The following is a 27,233-nucleotide window of genomic DNA, read 5'->3' on the forward strand; positions in this document are numbered from 1 at the left end:
TGAATGTGGCCAATAAAAGTTTTAGTTTAATGCCACATGCTCATGAAGCAGTTGTTTTTATTATTTTTATTATTATTTATATTTATCCATTAATCTGCTGATTATTTTCTGAATTCATTGCAGTGGTGGATGAGCTATTCCGATTACAAGTAGCAACACAAAAACATACAAATACTGTTTTTTAGTAGTTTTTAAATTAAAGTACTGCACTAAGGAGCCCAACTCCGCATTGTATTTTAAAGGATTATCATATGTTGAATCTTAATTTGTAAAGTAACTAATAACTATATCTTCCAAATAAACACAGTGGATTAAAAGGTACAATATATCCCTCTCAAATGTCGTGGAGTATATGTATAAAGTAATATAAAATGGAGGTACGTGTACTTTACTTGAGTATTTCCATTTTATGCTACTTTATCTACTTTACTACATTGTGGAGGCAAATGTTGTACATTTTACTCCACTACATTTATTTAACAGCTATTAGTACTTTGCAAATTTAGATTTTTAAAAGAAAATAACATAAAAATATTGATTAACTAATACATTATAATATATTAGGATAGGGTTAGCTACCCAGCAGTATATAAATTAATTAAAATTAGCCCCACCTTCACCAGCTGCAACATTAAAGGAACGCTTAGACATTAATGCATCACTAATCCAATGATTTGTGTAGTTACTTAGACTCCAATGGATTGGAAAATAGGCTCCAGGTTGACAAAAAACAAAATCACTCTTTAAAATGCCTCTGAGTGAACATGGAGGCCCATGGAATTTGCATTGCTAATCTATCATCTACATCTCAAGTCATACAAATTTCACTGCAATTAAAGTGATATTATTCTAGACAGTCCTACAGTGTTTGTAATGTGGTTAAAATATTTTCAGAAACAAAAGTATAGTATATACAGTATAACAAAATTAACAACAAAAAGAATGATTTTCTGGCAGTTATTCCTCGGTCACCTTCCCAGTGATCCTGTAGGTCTTGGTTGGCCCTTGCTCTCCACATGTCAGCTGGGTCTCTTGGCTTTCTGCCTTCTCAAGCACATCTGTCAATAGTGAACATAATCTAAAACAAACATCTGAACATCTGATATGTTTGCCAAGTAAATGCCTCATTTCATTGGTTTGGGTTTTTTTCATTTAAGAACCGGATTGTAAATATACAGTTGAAACCTTACTGACCTGTTTGTTGACCATCTCCTGACTTTCTTTTGTTGTAATTGTGGGAGGGCGCATAGAGGAAGATAACGGTGAAAACATACAGGTTCCACATGCCATAGGTCCCTGTGAGAATAGCACTGTGGACTTGGAGAGTGTGGTCTCCCCAGTGCCAGTGCCCCTCACTGACCTGGTGTAGCATAAAGAAAATTTGGAATCATTGTTAAGAGCCCAAAACATGCCATAATATCAAATACTGTAATGACAGAACTATAGACTTCCATGTTGATCATTAGAGGGGTAATACTTACTTGATTTAGGATAAAGAAGATGACAGTCATTGCTGCACATGCTAGAGTTGCCAGCATAAAAAACTTGAACCTGAAGACTATACCCTGCCAAAACCAGCAAAAGAGGAAAAACATACATAATGTTGTTTAAACTACTGTGCTTCAGAAATCAAATTAATTGAATCAAACAAAGCAAACCTTATAACGCAGTCTCCTAGCCTCTGGCATTTCAGGAAATTGGTTTATTTTCCCATCAATGTTCCTGAACACACAATGCACCATGCCACACAAAGAGAGGAAATACAGACAAAAAGAAATTCCTGCCACAATAACGAAAGTAATCTGTGATGACAGTCAAGGAAAAAGCATGGATGACAAAGAGAGACCCACATGTAAAGTATATTGTTATGAGGCAGAATTATTTTCTGATACACTACAAATATCTGAGGGATACTGCCACCTTCATCCCAATTTCTGATGCCCAAACACTGTAGAAAGGGTTGGTCAAATGAACCCCCCTTTAAGAAATAAAGCACAATAATATTAAAAAATGATATAACTATAAGACAACAGACCTCATCAAAAGCAGTCATGGACTTACCTTTCACTCAGGTCAAATATAAGAAGAATAGATGAGCTGAACATCACCAGCCCAACCTGCCACCAGTACGCTGAAAGCTGATTCCTCTGACTTTGGTCCTACATGGTTTGGTGTTGAAAGAAATTGCATAACTGGCCTGCAAGTATGGAAAAAATTATAGTAGAGTAGAAGTAAAAGGTGCTTACCATAAGGTGTTCGCCACAGAAGATGATCCAGAAACAGAAGAGTGTGTAGTAGAAGACGCCCTGTTGAGCATCTTCAAATAGCAGCATCCACGTCCACTCAAAGCCCAGGGAGAGCCACTCCACCGGCACGTTCAAGAACGTCACAGAAATACCCAGGGCGAAAATCACCCTGTACAAGGAAAATGCACAGTATTAATGACTTGCATTTGCTCATAAAAGAAAAGTAACCTTCTGCTGCAGGCATTGTTTTGACCTGGTTCTATCATTTCCCCTGCTTTCAACATGTCACCCTGAAGCACTGCAGTGCATAACTCTAGTATGGCATAGGGTTTACCTGTGGCTTTAAGTCTGCACCGAGTGAATAAAGAGCCTGGGTTGCACTCAATTTCAACTTAAGAGCAGTAGAGCGGTGTTTTATAACTTCACTCTACCTTCTAAAAAAAAAGATGTATTCAGTCTGTATCTAAAGCCTACAGAAGTAGGCCCATAGTTTTCTACATAAAAAAATGATTAACTCATTATTATTATTAACTCACAATTATTCCTATGATTATTTATTATTATAAATGTATCATATTGAGAAATTTCTCTTTTTAATATTGAACTCTTTAGGCTTCCATATATTTGTAATTTTATTGCTCAATATTCATGATGTGGCTATACATTACTAGTGGTACAAAGTCAAAGTTTTATTAGTTTGATAAACATATTTAGCCATTCTTTCTTAATGGCTCATACTTTTCTAAAAGGACTGGATGTCTTGCCATGAGGCTGATCCTGTGCCAGTACCAAACTGTTGCCACAAATATCCAGGGACAGAACATAGTCTTCATGCTGATCCACACTCTAGTGAAGCCTCCATTCTGGTGTATGCCCTTGGAGAAGAGGGACATAAAATGTTTGAATATAACACATGTGCAGGCTTTGCGGTTTAATTCCATCAAAACATATAATGGAAGTTAAATTATAAGAAAATAAACTCACCACTAAATGGATGTCCTTTATTTCTCCAATTCCTATATTCAATGTGTCATTCACTGGCAAGCGAAGGTTAATCAAAAAATATTTGTGGGCCACACTTTCCAGTTCCATTAATGGTATGGGGTCACAATGATAAAAACGGCCTTCATTTTCATATGTCTGCAAAAGCATGGACTGTTACAGGTTACTTAGGAGAGATATTAAGAGTGTAAATGTACAGTATATATTATTTGCACATACATAAATATATTCGTATTAAATGCAGTCATGCAGGTTTACCTTGGAAACTGCAAATATGCACCTGAGTGGCCTTTGCTCCACTGAGTGAAACTTTGTGGTCCACTCAGATATCAAATCATCCCTGTATGCAAGGCCAGCATCAATGGTGATGATAGCATCATCTTCTACACAGACAGGGACAAGATTTGGTTTATTAGATATCTACCACACTTGGTCCTATATTATTTAAATGTAGGAAACAACTCTTACCAATCTGATTGATAATTTTAAATGCAATGTCAAACTGTAGAACAGCAAGCATATACTGAAACCAGGGACTCATCTCCTTGTTGGGAAGAGGTATGTGCACAGCAAAAACAATGTCGTTGGCATCCAGTGTTTTTGCCAGAGGCTCATCAAAACTGTGGATCTGCTGGCACCGATTTGATCCCCACGGCACTAGCCAGGCATGTGCCCTGTGGCGATTAATACATTTGGTGGCCAAGTAGCGAATAGCACTGGTGGGACTGGGAGCTATGACAAATGGGAATAAACTGTCAGAGACACACAGTTATGTTCTATGAAGTACAGACAGAACAAAGGTATATCTTATTTATTTAGGCACATTGAGAGAAGCGGTTTCAAATAAGCTGATTTTTGTTGTGCTTTTAAAAACACAAACTATATGTAAGTTACTTTCTATAAATACTATTTATTACAACAAATAAACAATAAATTCTGACTACTTACCGATTAGTGCTCCAACCATGATGAAAAGAACTTGGAAAACAAGAATAAAGAAACCAAAGAAAACCAATTTCTTAGTGCTCATGTTCTCTATGATTGTTCCTGCCATTTTTAAAAGATGATTTAGAAAAGTGACACAAAAGCATGTGGTCCAAAAGGCTAAGTGCTCCACGGCTGCTCGTCTACCTGCTCACACTGACTCTCCCAGGAGTCACAAATCATCGTCCGAGTGCAGAGGGGGGCGGGAGTGGAAACATCATGCGTTTGGATTTAGAACAATAAAACACTTACTTGGTTTTGTATGATTAAAAACACACAAAATAAGTGTATATAAAACATGATTCCTTTATTGCTTAAAGAATACAACTTTCTAGCATAGGCGAGTGAATGTGTATCACAACTAGGTTACTTGTCTTTACACTGAGGATTGACCACAGTCACAATGCAAATGTTTGATACTGCACCCGAAGAGAAGGGAAATAACAAATTCAGCCTGGATATCAAAGCATTTTACAAAGTCATAGGTTAATAATCCTTAACATTGTTTACACTGACCTGGAGTCAGCAACAAGAATCACAGTAGCACCTACACCTTTAAAAAACATTAAGTCTGCACGGTTAGTCTGTCCTCTATCTTTGGTTCTATGACACAAAAATATAGATTTTCTGAAAGGTGTCGCTAATTAGCAATACTGTGGGTGGCTCAAAGATGAAAGAAAATGCAACATAAAGTATCTGAATGAGCTAAAATTAACCAAAATTTATTTCTCTACTTAACAAAATAATTCCTATATTGACAACCCCTCAAATGATCGTCTGTTGAACAAATATACCAAGAGGGGGTAGAGAAAACCCTTTCTGTAAAAGTGACCATCAAACCACAAGAAAGGAGAAATCGACTGCTCTGAAATTATTCTGAAGCAGTTTCCTTAAACCACCAAAAGTGATCTAGTACAACGGACAGAAGTAAGCTATCTGATGCAGTACCTGAAGGAGTAAACACTTGCTGCATTAACACCAAAATTCACTGACATATCCCAGGCAATGTCTTCCTTCAGTGTACACAACACATCCAGAAATCAACAAATTACTTACAATATAATATCAAGACATAATTAAACAGAAGCAACTGGAGGAGGAGGAAGGGGGATGAGACTTCATTAATAGCCTCTCAATCCAAATCATTTTCAGGTACTGGTGTCTGAACGTGTGGGTTTCATGAAATCCCCCTCCATCTTTCTCTTCAGTGTCTATTCCAATGTGCTTTATCCTTGTTACATTTATGTATACCAGCAGTCAAACACGCCTCATGTCTCTGCCGATGACAGCACTGGGAGATTTGTGTGCTAACACTGTCCCAGGAAAGGATTCGGACAAGTAGAACGGCGTCCTAGGATCAAATGTCATCCTCTTCGTCTTCATCCTGAGAGGAACCAGCCTGCTGGGCAGCGCTGGCAGATGCGGCTGCCATCTGTGCCTGTTGGGCAGCCTGCTGCATCTGTAACCACTCTTGCTGGGCGAGCTCTGCCTGCTGCTGCCGCGCCTGCAGGAAAATAGCGACAAGAGACAAAAGAAGGCAAATTAAGAGCTTATTATGGCTGAGCAAAATATTACAGTATTTTTGTCTCAGATATTAGGCTGTTATGCATTAGGCATGAGATGAATGCCCACAATACATTACATTGCAATACAATACATTAGTGAGGCTGAATTATGATGCATTAGATGTTGCAAGACGATTGATTTAGCAAGTTCATTAGATAGATGTGTCATGCTATATTAAACATATTGTTGTGCATTTATAATATGCACAAAGTAGACATGTTTTTATTATCCCATTTACACAAAGCCACTGCACATAGGTACCACAACACTTCAACATGTTACAAATGTGACAGAGACAGGGGTGTCATTGATAGGGCTGATATATAAACAGCCCTATCTTCTGCCAATTAATTTATTGTTGTTACACTAAAGTCACAGCAAGATTTAAGGATTTATTTGTCATGTGACAAATAAATATGTTGTAATAATATCATATTTCTCCATATGTGCAGTGAAATGGGGGTATTAAAATCTAGAGAGGGTGCTAAAAGTTAGTGTGTTATTATAACAATAGTTAGAATAATTAGAATAAAGTCATCTTAATAACTTTGGCCAAGTTTTACTGCTCCATGATGTTTATCACACAATTATTAAAGTGAAATCAAATTTAAATTTAGTAAACAGATACATCATATGACATTTTCACCTTGGTCCACAAATCATTTTACACTATAGATTAAATACCTTTACTTGCTCAGACCACACCCCTTTTTAACTTATATTTTTGGCTTTTATTACCATCTCTTGTAATTTATTGCCATTTATGTAAATGTTTATTTACAAATCATAGCTCTGTATGTTTAAATGTCTGTTTCCTTCACTGTTTGTACACAATACTGTAATGCCTAACCCGATATATGAATACCGTTTTTCAAATTGTGAACTACACAAAAAAAGTGTTTAAAACACAATTTTTAAAATGATTATTTTCAATATTTACTCTCTCACACACACACACACACACACACACACACACACACACACACACACACACAGAGATGCAATCTTACAATAAACCACATATTGCAAAAGTGCCTGGCTGCCTTATTGTGGGAAGTGAAACTATAATGTTGCATTAAATCATACAGTGATTTCCAGCCCCCAACTTGTATGTACAGTAAAATGGGGGTGCTCATCCACAGCATAGAATTGTAATTTGTTAGTATTTTCAGATGATACCTTGGCAAACAATTCCTGTTGTTGTCTGAGGAGCTCTTCCTCTGGGATACCCAGGTTCTCCAGTCGAGAACTGGCTTTCCTCCTCTTCAGAGCTACAGTTTTACACTCCTGCAGGACGTCTTTCACCTCCGTGATGTACGATGCGAAACCAAGGCTCTCTAGGGCTGTGGTGTGAAAACAAGAGGCGAAAGCGAAATATTTACTCTTTATGGTTTAAAATCCATGGCAGGGAGATGGGCACACCCCCTCATGTATTTCTCAATACATTAACCGTTCGCTAGTTGTGCAAAGACGAAGTAAACGCGGACAAGGACTCACCATTGATGACATGCTCAGGAGATATGGTCTTCTTGTCGGACTTGTTGCATATTTCATTAGCTTCTGAGGAAATGAGGTGTATGAACTCTGTGCAACAGTTCACCACAAGCTCCCTCGCGTCGTTAGCCACTCGTACGTTAGGGAGAGTTTCCTTAATCATCTTGTTGATAGCTGCTCTAGGGATGGTGAGGTCATCGTCGTTTCCAGAGGAAGAAGCCATCGTGGCAGGAAAATAACCACAAACCACAGAAATGAAAGCTCCAGTTCTTGACTGGGTGGTGAAAAATGTTAGCAGACTATGACAGGCCTTCTTGAGTTAATGGAGATTATTGTCCAGGTGAAGGCAACGTCAACATCAATTTAAATGTCATAAAAAAGACGTTTCCTCAAAGTTGGCCGGTTAGCTAGCTTGCTAACAACTAATTGTACGTGTTAACACTAACGAGGTGCAGCTTCTACAGACCCCCGCTGTTACACGGATTGAGACAGACACTAAAGGTCCAAGCAACAACGCGAGAAACACAAAAACGTTAATACTGGAAAATATGCTTAGCTAGCTAGCTACCAAGCTAGCTAGTAGCTGTGGTCCCTGTCACAAGCAACCCAAAAGACAAGTGAAAGCCGAGTCTGAGAGCATGGCTAAAGCTAAGCTAACAATGAACTGTCCCTGCCATATGTAACTAAATAGTTCGCTAGGTAGAGCGGACGAGTAGAATGAAGTCGCCACAACACTGCAGATTACTCTCCCTTGCATCGACCAAATGAGTCAAACATTTCAAACAGTCTTAAAGCTACCAGTAGTTCATTTAAAAATGTTGTATTCTGGTTAACATTAGCCTAAATTTGTCCGGATACCACGTCAAACAAAGAACCGGATGCGGTGTAAGGTGTCAAGCTGGTGTCAAGCCTCTAGCTATTGTTTACCGCCATCTACTGTTCAATTAGAGAATAACACATTTCTATTATATTCCATTTTATTATATTCTACAGCTGTAGCAGCCTGTACAGCCTGAGCCTACATATTAAGAACTTATGAATATCTCTATGAAAGGTTTCTAATTAAAAGTCCACAAACAGACAAACAGGTGAAGAGGGCTAGCTCTGTTCTGGTCTGTCCTTCATTCCAGCAGCAGTCCAACTCTTTAATGCAACATCATAATGTAGCACTGCTAGCTGTTTCTGCAATATGAGCCATCACTGGACAATATTCTGCACTACGCTTTATTATTTATTACTCTGTGTCACCTCCAACTGTGCAATTATTTCATTTCTATTCATCCGCATCATACTCAACATCTATGTTTATATACTTCCTGTTTATATGTTTGATTTATTACTATTATTATTATAACTAATTCTATTTTTTCTATTTCTTATACTTAATGTATATTCTTTTTGCCTATGTCCACTTAAATGTGTATTTGTGTTATTCTGGTGTGTAATTCTTTTCTTTTGAACTGCTGTAGCAAAGGAATTTCCCCAGTGCGGGATTAATAAAGTCTATCTTATCTTATCTCATCTTGTGAGGCTCAGAGCAAACAGCTGAATCCCAGATTAGCCAAGTGTGTGTGGAGGCTTAACAGTTAAGAGAGTTATGGTAGACAGTTGAATGTACCGGTGTGGTTTAAAAACCTGCCGCAGTAGCTTTTAGACACACAAGAAGAATGTATTGTCCCAAAAATAACAAAGATAAGACTCTAATAGTTGGTCAGAAGTTCAGACTGGCATTGAAGACCTTGTTGTGTTCAAACACCACTTTGTGTTGATTAGGAGGTCGCTATTGGGATCAGCATATTTAAGTGTGGTCATAGGCGTGTAAAGCGTGTTTGTCTGATGACGGAAAGGAGGATTCTCCATAGTGATAATCTTGAGAGTATGCTAGGAAGAAAAACACAGATGAAGTATAAACCAGGTGCAGGCAATGCACAGCAATTCATCTCAGTTGTAGTGTTATAATGACAAAACAATAAATAACAAGGTGAAGAATGTTTGTGGATGAGCCTCTGCTACATCATCATCAGTCTGTCCAAGGGTTATAAAGTTTTGACTGTAGTTCTTCAAGATGTTTGTGAACATGTCAATTATTCACAAGATCTTATCATGGTTTATATGTATTTCTTTTAATGTTATTATTTCGGTCTTATTGCCAGGGAAGCTGGATTGCTTTGTTTATTGATAATTTTAAAACTATAACGCTACATCTACATTTATTTAGATGTTATCATGGTATTCATTTCTTTATTTTAATAATGTTATTTTGGTTGCGGTATGTTAAGCAATTTTAGCTGAATTATTGCTGAAAGATTGGTGAATTTGTGCATACTATGAAGTTTCCGTTTTTGTCAAACAGCTACCCCTAGAGTCACTGCGGAGTACTTGTATTTAACATTACTGTCGTAAATGCCACTCACGCATAGCCGTCTCTACCCTCACGGCCTGATACCCTCCCCCCTGTATACCGGTACATGTTCAGTAGGATTAGGAAGACCAGATTTCCAGATTTTGTGTGACCGTAGTGCATAGACATAGACACAGACGGATTAGACACAATTTTGCCAACAGCACACGTAGGCCTACTGCTCAGAACATAATGGGGTATCTCCGTTAATATTCATAAATTTTCTTGGTATGTAGCCTACATATCTAAGAATTAATATTACAAGACATTGAGTGAGTTTCGTGTGGGACCAACTTAATTTTTCAGAATTAAAGCATTCTTTTGGAAAATGCACCCACTGAACTTTGTGAAAAGGGATTTTTCATTGCATGGCAACAAATTGCAACAAATTATTTGGAACTGCTGCCACAGGCTTGAACTAAAGTTATGGTAACACTTTATTGTAAGGGTACATGAATTATGAATTCATGCATGAATTAATTCATGATTTGTTCATGGGATATTAAGGAATGCAGTAACACATAAATCATTAATTACATAATACATAATAATACATAAATCAATTAATTCGTGCATGAATTCATAATAATTTATGTACCCTAACCGTAAAGTTTTACCAGTGTTATTCTAACCAACAACACACACACACAAATCTCATTTCATAGAGCAGGTAGCTTCCCTATTGGAAATATTCATTCCATATATTTGTTTTGTTGTAGTTGTGGTGAATTTGCTCAAGAATCAATTTGTTGGCTATAAATTGGCTATACATTTAGGTCTCCTTTGTCAGTTCGCCATGTGTCTAACGGGCACAAATGCACAGATGCACAGGTGTCAGCAAAATTGGCCCGTCAATCCATGTGTTTTTCATGAGCAAAAAGATCCGCTCAACGGGAGCATTTGTGGCCGGTAGACACACACATACATTTTTGAACGGAATCTCCCTGCTTTTGAAATGGGCAAATATTTCCACTGAGTGACCATCCCAGTTGCGTACGCCCTCACTGATGAGGTCTCGTTGATGTTGTGTTGGTTTAATTTTGATGATACATACTGCAGGGACGATTCAAACTCATCCCATTGAGGGATTCTGTTGGGCAGGGTCCAGGAGAGAACCTCCATCTCCTTAACAATGCTCACCATTCCTGTATGTATGAAGAACAAAAGTCGTAAAAAGTGTAGACATTTTTCAGAAAATCCTCTCCCTTCCGTGGATCATCAAGGGCGCTCAGAAGATTCTTCACATTTAAAAGCAATTTATAAATAATTGTATAAGGTAAAGGTACTTTATTTGTCACATAGACGTACATGTAGCGAAATTCATTCTCTGCATTTAACCCATCCCTCAAGGGATAATATATATATATATATATATATATATATATATATATATATATATATATATATATATATATATATATATATATATATATATATATAAAATACAGTTTCAAGTTAATTGCCACGCAAATCTTTTTATAAATTTGAGTTGCTACATACAGGGTGGTTAATTTCCTTAAGGCTTTTACGGTCCGTGTACTTTTGCGTTCAGTCATTATTCTATTTTGGAAGTGAATTTGAAAATGAAAAAAAAACAAGTGGTATGTGACATATGTTATATAGTCACTTACTTAATGAAAATTATGTGGTAAGTTTGCATTCAGTTGGTCCCACATCTCCCTTTTTTACAGAAATAGCCCTGTTTCCCCATTGAAAAAAGAAAAAACATTACTTCATTGTTAGTTTAGGCCTATATCAAAAGCAATTGTCCACTTTGTGTGAATGACGCTATTTTCTGCGCCTTGCTTATTATTCTTAATTCTACCATTGTGAAATACCCCTCAAATTTTTTAGGTATCCTATTGTCCAAATAACACTGTTAGAATTACATTTATTTTTCTTTATTGCATTTTGCATTTTACATTATCCATTCATTTGCAGCATGAAATAGGTTAAAATATGGCATTATTTTCATTTAGCAAGTGACTATGCCAAGCTACCACTTGTTTTTCCATTTTCTATTTCACTTCCAAAATAGAAATGGTCAATGGCTGAAATTCAGACTGTAGGCCTACTGAGCTAGAAAAACTTAATTTTGACGTCAGACTCTAGCGCGTAAGGCAGGAATTTTGAGTATATAAGACTTACCTTGAGGCCAGTGAATGAAGCAGACTTCCTCTCCGTAAGCTTGGCTTCGAGAGTGCGAAGGTGGCAGGCTGAATGAGCAGCTGTGTTCATCTGCTTCTCTATCATTTTGATTGTGTCATTGAATAGTGACAGCTGGTTGTGCAGGAACCACATCCATGCTTCACACACCGGATTGTCGAGGAATTTGACGATCGCGGTAGGATGCTTGTCCTGAGAGCTGAAGTAGGACTCTAAGGCTCGACAGCCGGGCCGAGTGGCAGCCATCGTGTCTTACTCGTCCCCAGGAGAGTGGCATACTGGAGTTCGACAAAGTCGCAGAACTCTTTCAGCTGCTCAGTGCGGACAGTAAAGATGTGGAAATGTCCGAACACTTTCACAGTGAAGCTTTCAATGTCGCAGGGAAGGGTATCTGCGGCAGTTTGGAGAGTGTTGTGAGTGATGTGTGCAGCGCAGCCTTCTCCCACCAGGTCATTGGCAGTGGCCTGATTCAACTTGTAGAAGATGTTATTCACCCCTACCCTTGCTCTTCCACCAAAGTTGGTGTTGTCAGCACAAAAACCAACTACTTGGTCCATCAAATTGAACGATCAGAGGCTGTGACTGACTTCTCCAACTAAAATATCAGACATCTCACCTGGAATGGATGTGAAATCCAGGATTTTCCCCTGTACCCCCTCTGTATCCTTGAAGTAGCGGATCACAATGGGAATCAGCTTCACAGCCTTGTTGTTAGAAGCATCAACAGCCACAGAGACATGCTGAACTGCTCCTAGGTAAGCCTTTACCAGATCCATGTCATGGGATGCGATGACATTGGTCACGATCGCTTCAGCCTTGGTTCGTGCACAAGTGAAGCGCTCATCATAAAATGTTCTTATCAGACCCACAGTGCAGTCCATGGACCTGAAGCTTTGGTTGTGGTTCACCAGATGATACGCAAACGTCCCCTCCTCAGCAGCCCGCTTGAGCTTGGCACTTTCAGCACTAACGTTGCTAAAGTAGGTGGCCACGCTGCTAGCCCCTGCCTCTACCCACCGTTTATGTTTTGCTGTTTTAACATGGTCTTTCACATCTGCACTACCACCATGGCTTACAGAAAATTAGGTTTTGCAGTGTGTGCAGAACATTGCATAATCATCTTGGACTTGGACTTCGCGCAGGAAGGGGTAAGCCCTTTGCAAATCTTTAGTGAATGCTGACTTTCTCTTCGGCATTTCGTAGTGTAGCCTAGCTAGCCAGCGATATAACGTAACCGTTAAAACGAGAAAAAAGAAAGAGGCATTGCAACAATGTTTACAAATATACATTGTAACGCTGGCTGCACACAGACTATGCAGACACACACACACACACACACATTGTTAAAATCATACGCAGGATACTTTATTAGTCTTTCTACATGGGTTTAGTTAATGATCGGGCTATAATAAGACCACGTCGGCTATGCAATCGCTGACAACCGGGACAATGACAGGCTATTGTCGGGACTCGGGACACGCATCTCAAAATCGGGACTGTCCCGGTCAAATCGGGACTATCCCAGTCATATCGGGACTATCCCGGTCAAACCGGGACGTCTGGTCACCCTAAGTAAAATAGAATCCAGCTAAAGTTTGCATAAGTACAGTACACACGCCATACGAAATCGGAACCAGACAAAGGACTACGTGATAAATACACCTCACAACACCTGAGCTGGCAAACTTGCTCGTGTGGCAAGCTAGCCAATAAAACTTAACGCAAAAACGCGTAAGGGAGACGAGTGTTTGCTAGCAAGTCTGCTAACACTGTTAGCCAGCTAAAGTTTGCACAAGCACAGTACACATGCCATATGAAACCTGTGGAAATTAGTGGATTGGTCTTATTATCAACAATGGATGAATGAACAACTTCTTAAAAACTGACACACAACAAGCAAGCGCAACAACATACAACATAGAAAGCAAGCAAGTTTACAAATAAGGGATTTACTTACTACTAGTCCATCAACAAGAATGCCAGGTCAGCATTGCTGTTGCATCCTTTGCTGCTTTTTAGCTCTTGCCAACGAGTGAAAGCGTGACTCTTGTCTGGCTCCTCATGCAGTCAGTTTCTCGAATCATCCCGAGCACACTAGTGCTTGCGTGCTCGGGATGATTCGCTCTACTACGAGTTTGTTTGTTTGTTTGTATGAAATGACTTTGAAGCTGTTATATTAAGGTAAAAATCTTGCATAGTGTGCCTTAAAGTTAGCTAACGTGCAAATCGTACTAACGGACCTGCATGCATGGCAAGCTAAGTTAGCTGCCCGGTGGTCCTGTATTACTTTTTAGAGTGTAGATATATTTTTTTGAATCCAGATTGCAGAGCTGTTTCCAAAATATTTGGTTACTGAATGATGCTGTGTTAAGACTTGCCCCAAATTAGGGTTTGTTGTGCTTCGTTTTTGTTTTGCCATGACATACTTTGGCTGGCATATTTTCCTCTCAGTGGTAAGACAATGCTGGATCTGGTTGTGCAATATGGGTGTGCATAGAAAAGTGCTGGTATGCAGGCGTTTTCTCCTTCTGAAGGGGATTGTTTGCCTGACTGATCCCAGCTTTGTGAACACAATTTGAATCCCACTGAGAAACCAGTACAAAATAAAGTGAGTGTGCAGTAGTCTGTGAATTGTGCAGACGCAGCATATAAGCATTAGTATCTTACTTGAGATTAAACCTCAGGGCTTGTATTACTAAGCTTTCGCAAAGGCCTTCAACAGCCAACTTGGATGCTGCATAGACGTCAATGAATAAAATTACTGAAAAACAGAGTGAAAAACTAATAAGACAGTGTTTTGTCACCATAAATAACTGCTCTCATGATAAGCAGATGTAACCGTCCTCACCATAAATGCCCATGACACATGCTAATGACCACATTATGGCCTTTGTTCCTCTTCTTCATGTCAGGTAGGATTTCGTTCAGCAACTGCACAAGCCCTTAACCTGTCTCCGCCAGATGGATTGCTTTGCATTTGCTCGGCATGTCCATCTGGGAACTTTCCGTTGGAGAACTTTTGGGAAGGGGCGAAAATACTGGTTAGCTGATTGGATAAACCATCCGGTGATAGACAGGCCAAATAAGCCAATCAGATCAAACTCTTGCCTAAACCAGTCGGGAGAAGAGCAAAAGCATCTTTTCCTCCCATAGATATTTTTCTCTGAGAAAAGCCTCCAGTGCCGTTTTTTGCTCTTCTTTCATTGAAGGAATACTTTCTAATTTGGATAAAACTTGCGTGATAGCTACGCTCATCTCATCCGTGGAAGCTGGCATGTTGTTTAGACTGAGCAGTCGCTCCTCGTTACGTCACACCTAAACCCGCCTCAAAACCAACGCTGATTGGTCGGTCGCTGAGATGAAGTCAGGCGTGGCAAGAATTGTTATCAAAGCATGTACAGTTCAATTGTTATGTATTGGGAAAATATTTATAGTTGCACAACCAACAGTAGTGTACAGAGTAGAAGCAGTTCCAGAATTAAAAAATGTTCTGATTGCATTGAAGCAAATGGTGTGGGCTTACTAAGAATGTCCACCTTGCATTCAGGCAGGCGTTGACACAGGCTTTGATGGAGTCCTCACATACGTCCAACTGTTTGATCTCCAGAGTCCTGCCCAGAGTACAACCTGCTGCCTTGACCAGCGCCTCACTATTACTTAGGTTCTTCATGGTGGCATAGACTACGACAAACAAAATTAATTTGAAGCTGGGATTTTGTTTACTACTTGGAATTAAAGTCCACCAAGAGGCATCAGACACTTAATTTGTCTTTGAACATGGCAACAAGGGCCAGTGCACCTACCATCACAGATTAAAAAACATATTTTCTCAACTATTTACATAACTTCCTACTAGTGGCATTGCAGATTGTTTTGATTTTATTTTCTTAGGCTTTGTTTAAGCATCTGCTGCTGCTACACCAATACAATAGAGGTAATCCAATTTAGTTTATGATGTTTGAAGCATTGGAAAAATGACAGCTGTTCTCAACTGCAACATATTTTCCAGAAACAATGTCCCAGTAGCTCAGGATAATCCAACATTGGGACTATTTCCCATTGGGACTATTATCAGAAAGCAGTTTCAATGAAAACTGTTAACATTGTTCTCAAAAGAGTTTACTGAGTTTACTACAACACTGCTAAGAAAATATAATTCCTTTTTTGGGTAAATACAGTTATGATGAAAATATGATAAATTCCTTGCTAAATGATATTCTTATATTTACTACACAACTTTGAGTGATTCGTGTGGTGGTTTGGGTTTTTTGTTTCCAGTTCTCAAGGTCTTCTGTGTGTTTCTCTGTTGGCCCTGCCTCTGTGTCTCCTGTGTTTTCCCCTCCTCCTGCCTGCTACTGCCAGCTGACTGCGGACACCTGGTCATCATTCCATATCACGTTCTCCCGCCACGCACACCTGCCTGCCATCTACAATCTACAATCAAGCTCAGTACTTCAACCCCGGCTCCACTCACTAGCTTCGCTGGATCATTGTCTCTACCACTCTGGTGACACTAGATACAAGCGCACTCTCTGAACATTTGTAGACATAGGCTGTCTGTCGTTGTCCTGTGCCTGTGTCCTCACCTCTCTTGTGTCTCTCCCCTGCAGCCATCGTCTCCATGCCTCGCTCTCATCCCCAGTCAACTGGCTTCACCACTCGGTTCTTTCCCCACGGCTCTCCACTTCATCCTACCTTCGCTCCCGCTTCCAGCCTTCCCTCATCTAGATTCTCCCTGTTCCCCGGACTTCTGTGTCTCCTCCTCAGTTTCCTCGGCCCCGGTTTCCCCGCGCTCCCCTAGCTCCCTCGCCACCCTATCACGAGTAAGCTCCCTCGCCATCCTATCCTCTGTCTTCCCTCTCCATCCTAGCTTCTGCTCCTGTGTCCTTCGTCCTCCTAAGCTTTGCTCTGGAATCCCCCTCGCCATCCTATCCCAGTGAGTCCCTCATCATTCTGTTTTCGGCCCTCGTCATCCTTCCCTAGCCCTCGTGTCTCCCCTCCTGTTTTTTGGCATACACCTCCCCACACCTCCACCTTTGTTAAAATAAACCTGATTTTGTTGAACTTTGCACTTGGGTCTGTTCTATCCTTCCACACAACAATTCGTCTCCGAAAGCATGTTCACTATTGCTCCTAAGTGCCTAAAGTAGCCTAATATTACAAGTCATTTTTACTGCTATTAGAGAAAAAGTCAGGAAAAAGCACATGATCTGTTTGAATAGAGAAATCCAATAAGAAAAGACTATCTTCAAAACAGGTCATCTTTTTATTCAAATTCAGAATTTCTCAATCTATATTTGTCTTTGCAAACTATGCTGTAAAAAGGGAAAGGTTACGTTTACAAAATAGACATTTGTTTTGTCGCAAACAGAAATAAATTTGTAATGTCTTAAATTTCACAACCTCATCCATGACAAATAAGGCCACACTGAACTTGAGAGAAATAGTGCATCATGGTTATTTACTGGATTGTAAACAGTCTTTCATTTAAGAAAGAACGAAAATATACATAATTGAATATATTTTAGATACTGTAAGTGTGAATAACAGGATTCTGTGCCTAGTACATAATTGCATAAAGGGATGTGAAATCTTTAATGCATCTTCAGAAATTCCAAGCTCACACAATATCTTACAGGTTTATTATTCTTTGAAGACTAATGATAAACAAGTAATGAATCTTTGCAAGTTTCTTGCAGATGCTACTGCTTTGTTGCTTTTCTACTCTATTTTTGATTCTGTCTTTCAGGCACTGCAACTCTGTCCTACATGTTGGGGTCCCAGGCATGGAACCAGCCGGTGAAGGAGAGTGGCTCATCCCCCTGTTTAATGATGCTGATGGGGATACCACGACGGCCAGAAGGGTCTGAATTCAAATAGTCTTGGGCTGAAAGAAAAACAAGGATACATTTGTGAACAAATTCTCTTCTGCAATTTCTGCTCATCTTTAAAGTGGTGATAGAATGCAGAACCGATTTTACCTTGTCATAGTTGAAAAACGCAGCTAACGATACCCCTCAAATTCACAAAAATGCATTAAATTGAAATCGGACACAAGCGTTAGCTTTGTAAGACCTTAGGGTAGCTGTTCTATAAGTGGCATGACGAAATTCAAACTGTAAATATATTATAGTTATACCAAAAGTGTAGCTAGCTAGCTAGCCTCGATCTTTAGCTACCCATAGGATTGAATGGACACTAGCAGCTAATGAAACCCCTCCCATTCACAAAAACGAATTAAATTTAAATCAGACACAAGCGTTAGCTTTCTAAGACTTTAGGGTAGCTGTTATAAAAGTGGCGTGAGGAAATTCAAACTGTAACTATATTTTAGTTATACCGAAAGTGTAGCTAGCTAGCTAGCCTCGATCTTTAGCTACCCATAGGATTGAATGGACACTAGCCACTAACAAAACCCCTCCTATTCACAAAAATGAATTAAATTGAAATCGGACACAAGCGTTAGCTGTGTAAGACCTTAGGGTATCTGTTATATAAGTGGCGTGACGAAATTCAAACTGTAAATATATTATAGTTATGCCGGCAGCCGGGCAGCTCCGCGGAGCCCTGGTTGTCCAGTAGCCAACCCAGTGACGGTGACTTTCTCCTGGGTATGGAGCGCAGTGGGGCTGCCGCTGTCTCATCAGACTGTGGGGACCTCCTGAAATCCGACACGTCTTACCAAATTTGCAATTAGCCATCAATTTTCATAAAATGGCTCATATTTGAGCTTTATGTAGTTGATTTCTCGCATAAAAAAATATCAGAAGTGAATTTAGTAACGAAACATTGCAGTGTCTGAAATATGAGACCTGCTGTCTCGTCACCAATGTGTTTCTATGTGGTTCGCTCAAACCAATCAGCGTGCAGCTCATCTAAATATTCATGAGCATACCATATTTGGAAGAAATGCTCTTGTTACAAATAGGGCCATATTCACAGGGTAGTTAAGGGCCCATAAAATAGCATTCGGGCAATTTTTTGCCCAACCAATGATACATATCCTATTAGGAGACCTTAAGGAACAGTGTGAAATACCCTATATAGTCATTCTATCACCCCTTTAATAGCTCTGTTTGTCTTACCAATCTTGAGTGATCCAGTTTTCTCTGTCTCATTGGCTTCCTTTCCAACCCAAACAAAGATCTGGTGAGAGAAATAATGCAAAGGATTTAGGGATAAGGCAGCAATATAATAAGAACAAAAACAAAATTGTTTCATTGAAATTGAAGGCGGCATACCTGATCCCAGGTATCCAGAATCATGACATCATCAGGTGCCAGATCCAATTGTGTGAACTCACCGGGCACTTCCTCCGCCTAAATATGATAAGTCAATGTTTACAAAGTGGCTATATCAAAAAATCTAAATAAAACAACTAACTCCCCTGAATGAAAATGGATGGAAACTTAGATACTCACTATAAGCCTGCCAGTCTTGTTTGAACAGCCAAACAGTCGTGGAGGCCTGACTGTCTTCTGCAGAGTAATAGAGTTCTGGTAGTCCTTCTTCCCTCCCAGTGCTGCCCAGAAACCAGCTAACAACGAGGAGAAAACATCACTTTTTTTTGTTACACTTTTATCCTGCTAAAATCAATGTTTTTTTTCAGCACTCACTTGGCTCCTTGGTCTCCTCCACCTCAGTGGCAGTTCCTCCAAGCAGGCTGGCAACATACTTAGCTGCAGCCACCTCCTCAGGAGTGGCTCCCTTTCCCTTCCACAGGAACAGGGAATTCGGCGACTTCAGCACAAACACATCATTGGTGTTCAGAGAGGAAGCAGTGGGCTCCACCTGGGTCAGTGAGAAACAAAGAGGGGGAAAATAGTATCAATCGCTCATTATGACACTCAGTTTATGCACATTCAATGTCATAAACAAAGCTGACCTCAACAGCCCGTGTGGCTTTGGTGGAGCTCTGGCGGATATGGAAGAGTCGTGTGCTGCCAGGCTTGCTCTCGCCAGACTTGCGGGATGTCCCACCCAGGTGGACAACCAAAGGCTTGGCCTTAAACACACTCACAAGATGAGGGGGTTCTTGGCCCTGAGTGACACGAACCTGCCAAGACACAGCAGTAGCTTAGTCTACACGTAAGATTAGGACAGAGGTGATAGGAGTCGTTCACCCTATTGAAAGGCAGGAGTAAGTCGATAAAGGAATAGTTCCTTTCGAGTTTAGTTCATTTTGGGAAACACACTTTGCTTTCACGCTGAGAAATAGATAAGAAGATCGATACCACTAATAAGGATCCTAAATAAACAAACAAACCACTCTTATGTTGAGAGTGGTAGTGATCTTCTCATCATCTCTCAACAAGTGTATTTCCCAAGATGTCAAACTATTCCTGTAAAGAAAAACCTGAGTAATACCATAGATTGACACAGTAAATATCTTACCTGGGTAGCTGCTCCATCCATGGAATTGTCCAGGTCGACGGTGAGAAAGGCTGAAGCACCCAGTTCATCCTTAGTGCACTTCCGCCCTTGCCTACAGCAAAGCCATAATGTATTCATAACTTATTCAAGAAGCTTCAAGCTAAATCAATGTAGATATGTACAATGAAAAGCAATGCTGGTTTACCAACTAGCTTAAGCAGTCAACTTTCCCAGCTCCTAGACAGCAAATTCATTTAATGGAATCCTATATAGATATAATTTAAAGGCACATCCTAATATATTAGTATACTAGTATATATGTTGTATAAAACAACTGTTAAGTCAGCTATATGAATATATGCTTCTGTTCTGTGTGAATTGTGTAAACAAAGGGTTGATCACTAAAAAAGGAATTTGCACTACTAGAAAAATAAAATATCTACTACTAAGATGATTCCTGCATTAATCTCCTGTGGCCCTGTCTTGTAGAGGGACCCTGTGTAGATGTTTTTAGATATTTATTATTTTTCTTTTTATTGTGCTCACATTGTGCTCACATTGTGAATATTCCTATATAAAGGGGGGTTGGTAGAGGCCCAACAACAATATTTTGACCTGTTAGGGGGAACAGGTAAATCTGGCCATGCTGAGAAGGTTGCCCTCACCAGGTGTAGATGATATGCTTCTCTCTGCCTCCTGCTTTGTAGGAGTACAGGACCAGGTAACAGTCACCTCCAAAGAACTGCCCATAGGTGGATGGGTCCACAGGTACTTTAGCACCTCCTTCCACACGCCAAATCTACAGACACCCACTATTGTCACATCTACACACTGATATCTGAAGACATGAAAATACAGCATTAGCTGGTTCGGGTCGTGAATATACCTGGACTTTCCCAGAGCCATCGTCCACCATGCCGTGCTGGGCAGCCATGCTGATGTTGTCGTGGAGTTTGGAGGAGTCGAAGGGAATCTGAACCACCTTGGCGATGTGACCGATGGTGTATGCCTTACTTGGGCCAGTGGTCTCATCCTTGTCCAACCAGTTGAAGAAGAACTGCTTAAACAGGGTGGTCTCACTCCCTGCTGGCATTACCTGGATCTGTTCATGTTAAATTGACAGAAGAGCAAGCATATTTACCAACAGGAAGACAAGACAGGAAGAATGAAGTTATAGTAGCAACATTCACTACATGGCCACATTACCTGAGTATTTTGGGGGTAATTCTTGTCTTTGATGAACTTGTTTGCAGAAGTCATTGCTGCTTTGCGCTCATCTGCATTTGCCTTTTGCCCTGCATTTTGGCGTGTGGTACAGTGGTTAGAGAATACAAACTCTGGTCAAATCTATAAATTCAGTCATATTTTCCCAGTTGGAATAACTTGGAAAGGAGTGCTGACTAACAACTTAGTTTAAAAAAAAAAAAGGTTGCAGAAATGAATATAAGTTATGGTGTAATACCTTTCCAGACAAAAATCTTGTTGTTTCCTCCATTGTCCAAGATGTAGCAATCACTTTGGGAGAGCATGTTTTGTTTGAAGGGGTTTTTATCAGCCACCAAAGTTGTCGTCATGGAACCGGTAGCATCAGAAATCTAAAAAGTAGAAAGATAAAAAAAAATCTACTTTTATAATCTGAATGTTTTAAACTGTAACATTTATCAACATTAATTTAAAGCTTGATAGTTTCTCATATTTACCAAATAGAGAGATGCCACGTTATTCTTCTTCATGTCGGTGGGTACTTCATCAGGGCTTCCTGATGGTAGGTTGGGCTTGGGTCCAAGCACCTATAAATAAACACAAACGCTCACAGACTGCAACATTGCACAAACAACCTTCCTAGCAGCCAAAGTCAGATGTATCCTGAATAAAGCTGTTCCAATTTAAATGTAAAAAAAGCCTCACTTCAATGACAGCTTCTGGTTCAGAGCCTTCGTCAATCATTTGTAAGTCACCACGACCCCGTCGCTCATTGTCGCGGATATCTTTGGCCAGCTCAGTGGTTTTTATGCGTTCAAATGAATTGGATTCACTGCCAGACCAGTGGAAGATGGCCTAGCATTTCACAGAGCAGAGGAAAAGAAGATGGAAAGAAAGTTATGGTGAAACATTGCAACATATCTCACAGTCTAACATATTTTGTAGTCTGTCTTCTAGATAGATCACCTTTCCCAAGTCTATGATGAAGCAGTCTCCTTTATTGAAGCTACTCCAGGAAAAAGGCACCTCCGTGGCTCTGATTGTCCGGCGACCTTTAACATGCAGCAGGCGTTTGACATCTACCTCGTTGGTCACAACATGCGCAAAGCCTGAGGCTACTCCACCTTCCTTTGACAGGAGGAAAGTCAAGAAGATTAAAGCATTAGAACTATTACATTAAACTACAACTGCATTGTTTGTCGATTTCAAAGCATAGCCTACTAATTAAAGATGTAAAGATTGTTTGACATTTTGGGAAATATGCTTATTTGCTTAGTTACCAAGAGTCAAATAAAAAAGATTGATACCACTCTTATGTCTTTACACTAAATATAAAGCTACAGCCAGCAGCCAATTAGCTTGACCGGGCATATAAAAGACTGAACACTCAACTCTCTGCAAGATTTCCTAAAATGTCAAACTATTCATTTAAAGATGTATAGATTGTGGTTTATCTGGATTAGTATTTCGACACCATATTTTCCACATCTATGATACTAAAATAAAATACTGGCTATAGTCTGTTTTTCAGTGGCCTATTTCATTTCATCATCTGATGTTTTGGCATTAGAGAGCATGTTTCTGCTTGTCTTGTTGGACCGTTTAAACTCCCCAAGGAAAACTTGAGTGGAAAACCTGTAGGAGCAACCGATCACCACTCCAAACATTTGCCAAAAATAGCACTGTGACGAGTTCTACTTCCCAGACAGATAAACATGCTTAGGTCATTACATTGGTTTCATTTGTTTTGTTGTCAAGTACAAATAAAAGTAATTTGTCTCTCTTGGTTACGAAAGAAATTGTCACAACTTTTTTATTTCTGTAAAAATGTGTTTTAAACTATTTACCACACGCAAATCTACAGTCACCCGCTATTGTCACATCTACACATTGACATCTGAAGACATGAACATACAGCATGAGCTGGTTCGGCTCGTGAGCATACCTGGACTTTCCTGGAGCCATCTTCCATCAGCATTATCATGTTATTTTAGAAGTCCCATGGCATGAAAATTTCACTTTATGAGGTTTTTTAACATTAATATGCGTTCCCCCAGCCTGCATATGATCCCCTAGTGGCTTGAAATGGCGATAGGTGTAAACCAAGCCCTGGGTATCCTGCTCTGCCTTTGAGAAAATGAAAGCTCAGATGGTTACCTCCCCTTTCTCTGCTCTGCCCGCCCAGTATTAGGTCTATATAAAAGCATCCAAAGAGCAGCATGTCATGGGACCTTTAACTATCGTGTTTCACTTTTTACCTTGTATTTGATGCCAGATTTAAAGTAGCCCATGAAGGTGACAGACTCTTGGTTTTGAAACTCAGTGAACTGTCTTGGGGCTCCGTGCAGGAAGTCATCCAGTTGCATCATGAAGATGGCAGCTGCCCCTTTCTCATCCTGGGAAGCTTTCTCGCCTGTGGTATAACAGATAATGGTAAAAAAACAAAAAAAACAATGAATGACTGTAAAAAAAGAGAGTGTATAGACAAACAAATGAGGGGAATTTCATTCTATGAGCTAGAGTTTATTTTAGGTGTCAGCAGAGAATCTAAGTCCAATACCAATCCATGAGTGAATGTTGTAAGATGGAGCAGAAGTGGTGTGAAGCACTATGTAAGAGTCTCCAGTAAAGAAGTCTCCATGGAGTTCAGTAGGTACAGGTGCCAAATTCATTTTCTCTATCCGCCACACCTGCAGGCCGGGCTTCTTCCCCGCAGTAGCGAACTCCTTGTGGGATGCCATAGTGATCAGGGCCTGAGGGGAAATACGCCTTCATTAACAAGTAAACTATCAGGCTACAGCAAGAAACTGTAACTAACCTTATAACACAAGAGCTGATAGATTGTACTTTCATACAGGGTTGAAAAGATTATCTCATTAACCAATTTCTTGATTAACAGAAAAATAACTGAAAATTGAAGTCAGTTTTCAAGCATAAATGTCAAACAGTGTCCACTTCCAGCTTCTCAAATGTGCAGATTTGCGGCTTTTCTTTTTCTGATGTGATTGTAAACTGATTATCTTTGGGTTTTGATCAGCTGGTTGGACAAAACAAGCGATTTTATGACCTCTGGCTTTATAATAAATTGCATTTTTCACTAAACTCAATGATGAAAATATTAGATAATTGCAGACCTAGTTTCATACAGATATAAATTCTGCCATTAAGACTCAAATCAGGTAACCATTCTCATCATGTTTGAAAAACCAGGAAAAGAAACTCTTCAAAGTTATACAAATATTGGGATCCCCACTCTTTATCATCACTTGAGATAACCTTGATATTGAGAATCTCAGGGAAATAAATACATTGTACATTACAAAGTATTTAAAAAATTCACTAAAACAGTTCTACGATTTTATCAATAGTGCATTGTGTTTCTTTATTCCATTTCCATTAAACATTTCCATTTATCCACGAACAAAAGGTCAATCCCTTATTTACTCAGCAGCATTTGTTGCCTAACCTGTAATACACGTACCTTACCCTGAATTTACAGAAGTTACTGTGTTGACATAAAGTGATGGAAAATCATCAGGGAGTGGCCTCTGCACTTACTGCTAAACTGCAATGCAAATTGTTTGTGTGGTATTTTTGAGCAGGAAAAGCCTTTCCTCACAGCCAAAGACAAAATGTACCTTATACTGTACAGTGTAATCACGACATTCAAAATTATGTTACATAATTGTCAAATGTCGCTGTGTAAAGCATTAACTATTGTGCTTCCTTTGATGCCGAATCAGGCAAAGCTGAACTTGTTGCTATGAATATTTAAGGTGAATTTCTTAAAATGTAAAATAAGCAATTGGTCTATAATTTCATACATGCCATCTGAACAGCTACAGAAAGTTTTTATAGCCATCCAGAATATTAAGAATTTCTTATTACCTGGTGAGGACAGAAGACAGATGCTGGGTTAGAAGAAGCTGATACTGCTGCACTGCTGCTCTTCCAGGTTTCCACCCAGGCTGTCTGCACTCAGGTCTGCTATATAGTCTGCAGAGACATCCGCGTGGTGACAAGAGGCGTGTCCAGTGGAATCCCAACCCAACCCAGTCTGCACAAGAGCTGCAAAAATAGCATATGTAACTTCATGTAACAATGCTCGATTAAGAACACAATCTGAGAACTCATATGCAAAAGAAAACCCAGGCAAACGCATCAAGATCACAGGCAAACTATTAAGTGGAATCTGGCTCAGAAGTGGAAGTGGACCAACACACACAGCTAAGAAGCTTTTCTTTTTATATTTCTAATAAAATCCTTCATGCTTTAACACCCTACACTAACACTCTGTGTATGCAGCCATCATAAATGCAAATGGGTGTAATTTATTTATATCAAAGACATTTAGGAGTATATGTGTGATATGTCTACAGCTAGCAGCCAGATAACTTAGTATAAAAAGTAAAAGCTAGCCTTGCTCTGCTGTGAAGGCACAGCAGAAAGAAAAAATGCAGAATTATTTGTGACAGGAAAGCCATCCAGACAAAATGAAGGCTGCTTCTATTAAAAAATAACACACCAACATGCATAACCTGATGTAAGGAGTATAAAAACTAGAGCCAATATGAGCTGTTGAATCATTTCCTTCTTAAGCCCCGTAGAAGATCTGTAATGGCAAGAACATCTCTTGGGACTCATTTGAGAGTGCATTTTACACACTCCTCTTGGCTGGTTGGCAATTACATTGCTGTTGTTTTAGTAAGTATGTCTGCGGTGTGATTGTTTTGCACTGGCCTGTCAGCAGCTAAAATTTGTGACTACTCCTATGTGGCAGCCTGAAGGCACAAATATCTCCTCTGAGCTCCGGCAGTCACCTCAGGTTAGGACTGGGTCCATCACTGCTACTATCAGAGCTGCATCAGCACATTCTGTCTTGTAGGGTACACACAACTTACAGAGGCCCTGACTGGGACATACCAACATGCTTCCACAAGACTAAACACAAGTGCACACACAGACACACACAGACACACACACTGCCACACACACACACACACACACACACACACAAACACACACAATCCTAACACAAAGGCTGCTAACTACAGGCTACTTGTTCTAACTTGAGTGTGACCAAAATGCACTTCATATTGCATAATCATGCAGGCTGTTTTCATCAGCAGGGCCTCAGAATTTCACATGAAGACATAAACAGCCCTCAGCAGTATTTGGCTGGAACACTGCTATAAAGCATATGGCCCACTCACAAGTCTGATAACAGGGCTTCTTCCTGATTGAACAAGGGAAAGGCCTACATATAGTCTAGATCAGTGGTTCTCAAACTTTTTTCAATTATGTACCCCCCATGAAATATTCTCTGTGCCAAGTACCCTCTAACTAGCGCAAAGCATTTCTTTTGGGAAAGAAAGTCTGTATAAAGAGGTACATTAGAGCGCTGCACCACACCTGTTTGATTGACAAAACAACAACTTTGTAACTGAAAAACATTTAAATACTACTTTAATTAATTAATTTACTATTATAGTATAATTTTTCAGGGAATTATGGATGACTGATATTTTTAAATTAACATATTTAAAAAAAATCTCACGTACCCACTGCAAGTGCTCCAAAGTACCCCTAGGGGTACGCATACACCCATTTGAGAAACAATGGTCTTATCATTGGTTAAAGTCTGAAATCCGGCACTAGAGGCTTTTACCCCTCCTTTGTCTCTCTGTGTGTCACCGTTCTCAAAATGCCTTCAATATGACAAACAACAACAAACTTCGAGCTAACAAGCTACACGCTGAAAATGGCAAGTTTTGAAGAAAATTTGGATTGCGCAACAA

General features: G+C 39.7%; 3 protein-coding genes and 1 long non-coding RNA gene across 4 annotated transcripts; 1 reads left to right on the top strand and 3 right to left on the bottom strand.

Annotated features, from left to right (window-relative positions):
- Positions 1–957: 957 nt before the first annotated feature.
- LOC114561590 (protein wntless homolog) lies at positions 958–4,302 on the bottom strand. The gene is made up of 12 exons (XM_028587650.1): positions 4,197–4,302; positions 3,717–3,980; positions 3,507–3,631; positions 3,231–3,386; positions 2,985–3,121; positions 2,247–2,415; positions 2,062–2,159; positions 1,915–1,978; positions 1,659–1,802; positions 1,482–1,565; positions 1,195–1,360; positions 958–1,058 (listed from the first exon to the last, which is right to left on the bottom strand). Exons 1-12 carry the CDS (start codon positions 4,300–4,302, stop codon positions 958–960), a joined length of 1,614 nt encoding a protein of 537 aa, XP_028443451.1.
- Positions 4,303–5,330: 1,028 nt separating this feature from the next.
- On the bottom strand, positions 5,331–8,269 carry dr1 (down-regulator of transcription 1). Its single transcript, XM_028587490.1, has 3 exons — positions 7,296–8,269; positions 6,978–7,141; positions 5,331–5,736 (listed from the first exon to the last, which is right to left on the bottom strand). The coding sequence occupies exons 1-3, from the start codon at positions 7,513–7,515 to the stop codon at positions 5,590–5,592; spliced, it is 531 nt and encodes a 176-aa protein (XP_028443291.1). The 5' UTR covers positions 7,516–8,269; the 3' UTR covers positions 5,331–5,589.
- A 7,814-nt stretch (positions 8,270–16,083) lies between these two features.
- LOC114562087 (uncharacterized) lies at positions 16,084–16,928 on the top strand. The gene is made up of 2 exons (XR_003693437.1): positions 16,084–16,366; positions 16,470–16,928. It is a non-coding gene; the product is annotated as an uncharacterized LOC114562087 (long non-coding RNA).
- A 178-nt stretch (positions 16,929–17,106) lies between these two features.
- Positions 17,107–25,387, bottom strand: scinla (scinderin like a). Its single transcript, XM_028587286.1, has 17 exons — positions 25,324–25,387; positions 23,996–24,188; positions 23,694–23,848; positions 22,402–22,563; positions 22,141–22,290; positions 21,933–22,022; positions 21,695–21,827; positions 21,439–21,527; positions 21,119–21,334; positions 20,898–21,031; positions 20,254–20,344; positions 19,745–19,915; positions 19,476–19,650; positions 19,281–19,396; positions 19,101–19,178; positions 18,945–19,005; positions 17,107–17,746 (listed from the first exon to the last, which is right to left on the bottom strand). Exons 2-17 carry the CDS (start codon positions 24,174–24,176, stop codon positions 17,625–17,627), a joined length of 2,124 nt encoding a protein of 707 aa, XP_028443087.1. The 5' UTR covers positions 24,177–24,188; positions 25,324–25,387; the 3' UTR covers positions 17,107–17,624.
- Between the last annotated feature and the right edge of the window lie 1,846 nt (positions 25,388–27,233).

Source organism: Perca flavescens, chromosome 9 (assembly GCF_004354835.1).
Source record: "Perca flavescens isolate YP-PL-M2 chromosome 9, PFLA_1.0, whole genome shotgun sequence".
Classification (NCBI taxonomy): domain Eukaryota; kingdom Metazoa; phylum Chordata; class Actinopteri; order Perciformes; family Percidae; genus Perca; species Perca flavescens.